We start from the raw sequence: 10,002 nt of genomic DNA on the forward strand, positions 1-10,002 counted from the left end.
ACGAGTCTGCAGCCCGTCCGGCCAGGTCTGGTACACATGTCCCCCGACTGCGTCACCACCCGTTGTAATTCCTTCACATTGTCACTCAGCGCTCCATAGTGCTTCTCAATTTCGACCGACAGCAGCGGGGTCTTTTTGCAATAAAATCTCAAATATATTTTCTCGTTCGATTCTTCATCAGTAAAATTTTCATTTGCATGGTGGACCCATTAGATAATGTCAGAATAGCTTGAAATTTGGTCATAAACTTTAGGAGCTGCATTGGAACAAATTTAGAATAGAGACAAACTGATTTTTGAAAATTATTTTTTGGTTTGGGGAATGATGCACCCTAGTAGTAGTACTAACAGTTATGGACCTTTGTTGTGGTTTTTAGTAATTACACAAACACCAGCTGATCTACTTTTGACAGTTCTAGTTCAGTTTCATCATTTGCATCCATGTGTCCCCCCGCCCCCCCTTTCTCCCCCAGTCTCTCTCTCTCTCTCTCTCTCTCTCTGTCATTCTTTTTCTCTTCCTTTACCCTCTCTCTTTCTCCCCAACTGCTCCTGTCAGACGTCCATCCCAACACCTTCTACCAGTCCATAATATTTCAGACCAACTCAGTGACTCTGACACTTTCATCCTTGTATTCATGGATCTTCAGTCACAGGTCAATCTCATATTTCTTTTGAACCAGTTTGTTCATTCACTGTCACTATTGAGTAAAACTGAAGTGTAACTGTGAAAATACTTGTTTTTTGTTCTTTCAATACTTCCATGATGTACTTTTAGAAATATTCTGCTTCAAAATAGAATTCTAACGTGGTTTCAAGCACGTTCTGTTGAGATCATGAATTATTCCTGTTAAAATGATGTAATGAAAACTCAGAAACCATCTTGTTTCAATGCTTAAATCTTTTTATTCATGCATGATTGAAGAAGAACAGAATCAGAATGAAGTTGAGCTAAAAGCATCTTTTCAGAACCGTTCAATCTGCTCTTTTATGAGACACCAGGTCCTAAAGCAGTCCACCTGCAGTTCACATTTGACTTGTCGCTTCTTTCCATGTGTAGGGTTACAGCGAGAAAAGAAAAGAAATACAGGTTTGATTTCAAATATCAAGTCACCAGTTTATCTATGAGACTGATGACACAGACAGACCGATGTGCAGGCTTTAGATACAAACACACATCGCTGACTGTGATTTCAGTTCATGCCTCTGTGTTTGCTCAGTAATCCACTCTTCTGGCACAGATGGAATGAAGGTGAGACACACAACTGTCATCATTCCAGCAGAGTGGGAGAGGCAGAAACAGCAGAACAGCTCAGAAACCTGTCTGCTCTCTTCTAGAGAACAGTATTATTATAAATTGTGTTAAATCACTTAAGAAAGGTCAAATAAAGAGAAAAATTAATTTGGGAAGTGCCACAAAAGTAACTCTGGGTCTTTATGGGTTAAACTTAATGAATCAGAAAACCACTGAAGGTAGTATAGTGATGAGGTGCCCAAATGTGTGCGTGTGCACCCAAGCGCACAAACACTTGGTCCCCTTTTTGCAGCTGTAGAATTACTGCATTGCCTCCATTATCAGCCCCATCATGCTGCGATTTGTGATCATAGGTTTGTGCAACAACGTGACCATTTTTTTGGAGAAAGAGATGTGCTGGGTGACCTCCTAGTGCATGGTAAAAGAAGGTAAAGTAGTAAGTGCCTGAAACGGGGGTAGTAAACACACCTGTGGAAACAAAATGTGGAAACAGACTGATGAGTTTTAGGGAATCCTTGCATCTTTGTTAGAAAATGCTTTTGTACACAATGTAATCATCAACAAAATCACCATGTAAACAATGCAAGTATTCTGTGTAGAGACAGGACCTTCGACAAACTATTGGACTGGCACAATTTGGTGCCGATAACTCATATGGGTTCTACACCGAAAATACTGAGTGAGGGAACGGTAGAGGTCAGAAAATAAAATTCCCTCCCACCTAGATTTACACTTATTTTCATGTTCAGTTATTTACTGATTAATTACTTAATTAGTTCTTTATTGATTAATTACTATCACTGTTCAGTGATACAGATTTGCTTTGACCTAAAGGTTCAGTTTAACTGTTATCACTGCAAAAAAGGAATGTACAAAAATAGTAAAACTAAGTCACTATTGGGTTAAAATGTCTTATTTTAAGTAAAATGATGTGCCAGTGCAGTTAGAAAATTGCACTGATCTAGTTTTCTTAAAATAAGAAAATATTATCTGAGGATTATAGAATGCTGAAGTTAGTATTTTAAGCAGAAAATACTTGTTTCAAGCCTTCATACTAAATTTAAAAAAAAAAAATCTATATATGAAATGTGATTCATATAAATTAAAAATGAATATTTAATCGTGATTAATCAAAATGAATCCACAGCAACCCTGTGATTAATCTGATTAAAAATTGTAATCATTTGAAAGCACTGAAAAGATAGATAGATAGATAGATAGATAGATAGATAGATAGATAGATAGATAGATAGATAGATAGATAGATAGATAGATAGATAGATAGATAGATAGATAGATAGATATGGTCTTATGAAGATGTTATGACTCAATAGTCACGTATCGGTAAAACTGCATAAAACAAGTACAAATTTCTTCAGGGCAAACAGTTTCAGTGTCTGCCATCCTCATCAGTGTTGCTTGTTTTTCAATAAATATTGCTTAAAATGAGTTGTAATATCTGAGTGGTTCAGCTCCAGATGAAAATTCTTGGAACAAGTCAAATAATCTTAACAAGATTAAGTCTCAATAAATAATTCAATCTAAAAAAAAAAAGATCTTTTAGCATAAATATTCCAAATTCAAGCCAATTTATCCAAGTCAGATAATCCTTTTTTTGCAGTGTGATAATGTGACAGACTGGGAGGGATCTACTGTGACCACAGCAGTAGATCTGAATATTCATCAACACCAACATGAAACAGTCGTGTCCTGTCTTTACACTGCTTAGGCTACACATCTGTTTTTACCTGTGTGTTGGTTGTAGGCATTGCCAATGTTAGTTTTCACACTTTGATATACTAAGGTTTTGTCTGTGTTGAAGGGTCCGAATGATCCACTTCCATCTGTAGCTGCACTGAAAATGATGTCCCTTTTTTCTGGATACAAAAGAATGAGTGAAAAATAGTTAAAGAATTACAAAAATAAAATAAGATGTGTGAAATTAAGAGCTTAAAGATTTCAGTGTGTCAGGTTTATGGAGATTTCAAAGGCTCTAACTGCATAAAGGATATATCATATTCCTATTTTCAAAGTCGACAAAGCAAACACAGGCTCTGTGAAACAGTCATCATAGCAGAGCGTACGGTGAGGAGTATCCAGATCATTCCAACCTGCAGCTTCACCACTACATGTGACTAAATACACTGTTGTTCCATGCTTCCTGTGGAGACCATGATGTTCTTAAACAAAGCCTTTACTGGCCTAAAGAAACAGAATCACTGACCTACATTTACACCTTGTATTTTTAGGGACCAAGCTGAAAGGTAAGGCCCTCTCACACAGTGAGAGGCCTTGCCTGCAAGCAAAGCCCTATTGTTATTCGTTCGTTTTTTCTTATAATTTTATTTTTTCCGCCATCACTTTGAACTGGATTTTGACCCCCTAAACATGCTCAAAAACTCACCAAATTTGGCACACATGTCAGGCCTGGCGAAAAATTTGATAAAATGAAAAAATTAACCCCATAGGTGCAAAAATGGGCTCTCTATCACCACCTATGTGAAAAAAACAAAAACAGCCCTAGTGGCCAGTAGGAATGGTGTAGAGACATGGAACCAGTGCCAAAATGTTTGTTGGATCAAGCACTACAAATGATACACTGAAGCCCCTAACCTAACTCCAACAGGAAGTTCGCAATATGCCTTTCAAAATAAAATTTTCCAAACTAACTCCGATGACACCGTTTGTTGTATTGACTTCTAAATAGCACCAAAAGATAGAGTGAACCCTCCTCAAAAAAGTGATCTTGTACTTTTTCCAGAACTGTCTTAGTTTTTTTTTTTTACAAGCCCGCAAACTTGCGATGTTTGGAACTCATTTTTCACTTTGGAGTTTTTCCCCACATGTGACATATCTACGCCTTCATGGGACTCACCACAACGCTCACATGCAAAAATTTTGGAGATAGGATGTACGGTTATTGATTTATAACAATTTGTTTATTTTCATACTTTTTCTACTTTAGACTGCCATTTGACCCCCTTAACATGCTCCAAAACTCACCAAATTTGCCATGTATGTCATGGCTGGTGAACACTTTGATTCAATATCAAAATTAACCCCTTGGGTGCCAAAATGGACTCTGTAGCGCCACCTATGTACTAAAAAACACACAAAATCAGCTCTAGCGGCCAGTAGGAATGTGACAGAAACATGAAACAAATGCCAAAATGTTGGTCTGATTGAGCCGACAAATCATACACTGACACTAATGAGCTAACTCCAACAGGAAGTTAGCAATCTGCCTTTGAAAGTTACTCTACGTTTCTGCAATTACTGCTTATTCATTTCAGACTTTTGACACAAAGTTATACCTCATGAAATTCCCACAAGTCTGCAGAATCCAAAAGTGAAAGAATTTTTCAGATACGACCTACGGTTATGGAATTATGGCGATTTTTTGAAGAGTATGTTTAGTTTTCACTTTTAATAATGACAAAATCCCTATATAAGGACTACCAGTGCATCCCTGTTTCTGTCTCACAATGAACTAGTGGCTAGAGCACTGGGCTATAGTGCAGGAGCCATGGGTTCAAACCCTGGGCAGGGCACTGCTTTTCTTTTTTTTTTTTTTTTTCCTCCCCCCTCACATTTTAAAACAGGTTTTGCTGCATTATGTTGTGGATATTGAACATTTTGCACACATTACAAAGTACACGGAGTAAATGTTTTCAAAATAAAACCTCTATTAAAAATAATACATAATGTCTATTACATAACTTCTTTTCATTGTTATCACCAAACGCTCAACTGTTTGTACAATGTTTCTTCATTCAAAAGTACTCTTTCTCACAGACACACATGCTCACACAATAGGGTTTTTCCTAAATAATAGCCTTAAATGTGATAAATCATCACTGCTGCTTGCAGCTTTAATTGTAAATGTTCTGTGATGTTCCAGATGTATAAAATAATTCCCAATAGCTGATTCTATTTATTTTGTAGCTTTTCTCTTGTGCGACCAAGGTGGTCGTTTGGTCATTTGTCCACTCATATTTCCACCATCATGTGTTGGCGGGGGAAAGGAATCTGCCTAAGCAGTAGTTTTGGTGATATAATATTGTGTTTTTTATTAGCATCTATATTTTTGTCATTTTATTTGGTAACTAGAAGCACTCGGAGAGCGCAGACCTCCGCCAAGGCTGATCAGTGCCCCCCCCCCCCCCCCCCCCCGTGGGCCCCCCCCACCCCCGATCACCACCAAAATTTAATCATTTCTTCCTTATCCCATTTCCAACAAACCCTGAAAATTTCATCCAAATCTGTCCATAACTTTTTGAGTTATGTTGCACACTAACGGACAGACAAACAAACTGACAGACAAACAAACCCGGGCAAAAACATAACCTCCTTGGCGGAGGTAAATATTGATGATTGAGATGATGTATGTGGAGCAGCTGTGGCTGTAGTGGAAGGAGACAATGTCAATGTTCTGTTATACTGTGTTTTTTTATAGTACTGATAGTATATATATATATATATATATATATATATATATATATATATATATATATATATATATATATATACATAAAGGTGGATTAAATCAGTTGAACACCACTGAAGGTGTAGGTGTGAAATACACAGCCCACCACTGGTTTTACGATTGGACTTTGTGAAACATTTTTACTACGTATTACCATTAAAGACTACATCCATAAATAAAAGGACAATGATCTCAGTCTGCATTAACATGATGGATGACCACACATGGGACATGACACTGTAATTTACTCAATTAACAGCTCACCTGCTGCAACTACATCAGTTGTATGATGATAAAATGCACAATATCTACACAAAAGGTACCGACAGAGCCGAGGGCTGCCGCTATAGCAGGTCCACACCATTAAGCTCAGCGAATGAGAAGAAAACTTTGAATTTACCTTTGCTTTTCAGGTCTTCAATCAGTTTCTCGCTGTTCTTCAGTCTGTTTGCCAAAGCTGCCAGTCGTTCTTTCATGGCACCAATCTTTCTCTGGAGATCACACATATCAGATGGGAAAAAAGGTTGTGTTTCAGTCTTTTCTGTGACATTTTCATGAACATCCTGGGCCACAGTTAAGCCACAGAACAGCAAAATCAACAGTGGGAGATTCATGTTTGAAGGATGCAGGCACTGGTCTGAAACAGTTCATCAGTGTGGCTGTTTATAAATGGTTGCTTCACTGATAGGCCTGTAACGGTACACAGAATTTTTGGTTCGGTACGTTTTTGGTTTTGAGGGCCACAGTTCGTTTTTTTTTTTTTTTTTTTTTTTCGATTCGGTAGAAAACCCCTTAAAATGTCTTTAATGCATTTATTGTGACTTTTTGAACATTTTCCCCTCAATTTTTGGAGACAATAGAATATAGAAAAACAGGAATAATATAATTCTGCTGCTATAAATCACAGAAAATGAAATAAATAAAATATTACTAAATGTATTTTAAACATTAGTATTGCACTTTTCACTGAAAGGTAGTTTTGAACAAACAACAAAAATCTAATCACAGTTCTGTCAGTTCACATTCTGCATAAAAATAACAACAAAAAAATTCCGCATTAACAAGAGGGCAAACTGGTGTTCTGTTTAAACAAACTTAAGAGCAACATTGAAAACAAAATTAACCAAATTATTAATTTTAGGACAGCTAACAAACTGTTTAGGCCACTTTGTGTATTTGTATATTTGTGTGTGTGAGACAGACAGACAGACAGACAGACACAGACAGACAGACAGACAGACAGACAGACACAGACAGACAGACAGACAGACACAGACAGACAGACAGACAGACACAGACAGACAGACAGACAGACAGACAGAGCTAGTGTAAGTGTTTCAGAACTACCATAGTTCATACAGTAAACAACGTTCGTCTTATCAGCGTCTCTGTCCTCGTCGTTGTCTTTCACCTGAACCTGAACTGATCCAAACAGACTGTAATGATGGTGGAGGGTCTTCAGTCTCTTCCTTCCAGGTTCAAATCATATTTATTGTTTTTTTTTTCCTTATATCAGCTGCTATTTCATATTTTGGGTCAATGTGCGCTCCTTCAATATGTCCTTGTGGAACTTGCGCGGATTTAAAGTTCCGCATCGAACAACGTCTTTCCTTCCTTTTTCTTTTTGTCAACATACTGTGCGGTTTGGGTCCAGCTGTGTACTGAACTGAACAGGTGTGAACTGAAACGGTTCGGTTCGGTATGTGGACCGTTACAGACCAAATACAAAATATATGTATATGGAATAAAAGAAGAGCAAAGCCAATGGAAAACTATTGTGTAAAAGTCTAAAATGTAGAAAATAAATAAAACCACATAAGAAGAACAAAACAAAAACACAAAAGATAACGTTGAGAAGCATTTTCCATTCAGATCCTGTTGAATACCTGAACGTCATTTCTGAATCCTATCCAATCAAAGGGGCATCCTGCTGCTCTCTTTACAACACTGTTCTCTGCAGATGACAAATACAGACCAAACTGTAGCAGCAGAACTGTTTTAAAGGTGAACCTTTGTTGTGTGTGGGATAAACTGTTTATAATGTGACTGAGCAAAAGTCTGAAAAAATAACAGAAGATTACCGTCTTCATCTGCTGATTCTGTCTCAGGTTCACCTTGGTTTTGTAAAAAGGATGAATACGTTAACAAATTAGAGACAGAAAAAGTGGATAAATACAGACATTTGATTCCATTCCCATTGTTCTGCTGTGTGTCTGTGTTCACAGTCACACACATTCCAAACAGAATTACATCCATGTCATTTCAGACACTTATCAAAGCACTCATCTGTCATGCACAGTGTTCTGATGAAAATCAATTCAATTCAATTCAATTCAATTCAATATATTACAAAAAGTAGAAAAATGCACCCACTTCCTTCAGTTGGTTTGGCCTCAGGTCCAGGCTCTGGTTCTGGAAAACCTACAGGTTGATACCAGTTGACATTTGTTATTTGTGTTAAAGTCTAAACACATTAAATGTGTGTGTGCACATGTGAGTGTGTGTCCAGTCACACAAACACATGGAGGATCAGTCCGACTCATCAGTACCCTCTGACAGGACCATCATGGTTCCAACGAGGAGAAACACAACCAGCAACTTCATGACGACGACAACGATGCAGATGATGCAGATGTCCCAGATGAAGACCTTCAGTTCAGACAAACACATGTTAGTTGTGTGGATGTGAGTATTAGTGCAGTTTGAATTCCACAGTGGATGCCAAACCTGCTGCAGATTTCCTTCTCTTGTGTCTTCTCAGTGTCAGCCTGGAGCTTCAGTCTGAGGTGCTCAACTACACAAACTCCACTTCTTATATACTGGTATGGCACATGCCATTGACAAAATTATCAGGAACTGCGGACACACGTTCTGACAGTGTACACCCAGAGGGCAAACATGAACACACATGTACACAGATCATTTTCACTCATAAATACAACATTGAGTGTTTCCTTGGAAGTACATGAAGTGAGCAAAAAGGACAAATAACAAGAATAAACACTGAGCTGACAAACTGAACTTCAGTTTTAGTGTGTGTGTTTTAATTCACCAACCCCAGGATTCAGGTTCATGTCATCACTGATGTGTGTTTAACCTGCTCACATTCACATTCAAGTTCCAGGAATATTTACCGAGGAATGAAAATACTTGTCAAACATTCTGAAGGTTCAAGGTTCACTTTATTGTCATTACATGTAGTGTATACATGAAACGAAATCAGTTCTCAGGTCCAGCAATGTACATGGTAAAATCCTATAAAATGAAACCTATATTAAAGATAATAATAATAAAATCTGATAATAACAGTAAAAATCTAAAAAATAATAATGAATAAATATACATAAATAAATACTTCAGTGCAGGATTAAAAAAATTAGCAGCATGTTAAACCAGAATAAAAACAGCAGTGTATTTCAGCAGCAGCAGGATCAGCAGTAGTGCATCAGTTTTTCATGGAGGTCACCAGTCTGACAGCCTCTGGGAAGAAGCTGCATCTGAGCCTGGGGGTTCTGGCTTTAATGCTCCGCAGCCTCTTCCCTGAGGGGAGGGGGTCAAACAGTTCATGAGCCGGGTGGGTGGGGAAGTGATCACCATCTGTCGGAATCATGTGAACATGGCCTTCATAGTGTTACATTTCATGTGGATTGATCTAATTAATGATGGTGTTTGCTGAGTGTGTGAAAAACACAGATAGACTTACACAGTTTTTACAGTTTTTACCAAACAATAATGTCATATATTCTTCTGATAGTGACATCACACAGACTTAGTGTAAAAATAATAAAACCTTTACATCTGCTTCACAGCTTCAATATTCATTTGTATGTTTGTATCTTATTATAGAAAACCACATGACAAGTATGAATGTGTTTTCTTCCAAAAGATTTTAGTTTTTTTTAATCTCATTTTAATGATGCAAGTCAGGTGCAGTGGCGGTTCTAACTTCAATGACCCCCCCCCCCCCCCCCCCCCCCCCAAACAAACAAACAAACAAACAAACAAAAGCAAAAAAACACACAACAGGGTTGAGCAAACTGTGATGTCATTATCTGTGCACAAGGACATCTCAAAATATAGAAAAAGTAACAGGGAAAAAATAACAGAATTTAAATTAAATAGATAATACCCTGACAAGAGCCTACTGTCATGTGATGTGAGTAAAGGGCTCCCATGTTTCCAACTTGCCGTTCCTGAACTTGTTCAACTTCTATTTTTTCACCACTAACCAATGTCTTCTTAAAATCTTGGTGGTGGAAACTTCT

General features: G+C 37.6%; 1 protein-coding gene across 2 annotated transcripts; it reads right to left on the reverse strand.

The window, feature by feature from the left end:
* Positions 1-883: 883 nt before the first annotated feature.
* LOC115438512 (complement C1q tumor necrosis factor-related protein 3-like) lies at positions 884-8,531 on the reverse strand. 2 transcript variants are annotated; one of them, XM_030162166.1, is made up of 8 exons: positions 8,465-8,531; positions 8,287-8,386; positions 8,111-8,158; positions 7,819-7,851; positions 7,624-7,691; positions 6,138-6,228; positions 3,000-3,128; positions 884-1,719 (listed from the first exon to the last, which is right to left on the reverse strand). In XM_030162166.1, exons 2-8 carry the CDS (start codon positions 8,339-8,341, stop codon positions 1,445-1,447), a joined length of 699 nt encoding a protein of 232 aa, XP_030018026.1. In that variant the 5' UTR covers positions 8,342-8,386; positions 8,465-8,531; the 3' UTR covers positions 884-1,444. The 2 variants fall into 2 exon arrangements, with proteins under 2 accessions (XP_030018026.1, XP_030018027.1); XM_030162167.1 differs by lacking the exon at positions 7,819-7,851.
* Between the last annotated feature and the right edge of the window lie 1,471 nt (positions 8,532-10,002).

This window comes from Sphaeramia orbicularis, chromosome 18 (assembly GCF_902148855.1).
Source record: "Sphaeramia orbicularis chromosome 18, fSphaOr1.1, whole genome shotgun sequence".
Classification (NCBI taxonomy): domain Eukaryota; kingdom Metazoa; phylum Chordata; class Actinopteri; order Kurtiformes; family Apogonidae; genus Sphaeramia; species Sphaeramia orbicularis.

What these genes read in the sequence shown, in the direction of transcription:
- LOC115438512 (XM_030162166.1), bottom strand. Translation starts at nt 8,341, where the DNA reads ATGAAGTTGCTGGTTGTGTTTCTCCTCGTTGGAACCATGATGGTCCTG. An exon ending in GGCCAAACCAACTGAAGGAA is followed by an intron (nt 7,852 to 8,110) that starts GTGGGTGCATTT and finishes TACAAAACCAAG; the next exon opens with GTGAACCTGAGACAGAATCA. An exon ending in TGCCTACAACCAACACACAG is followed by an intron (nt 1,720 to 2,999) that starts GTAAAAACAGAT and finishes TTGTTTCCACAG; the next exon opens with GTGTGTTTACTACCCCCGTT.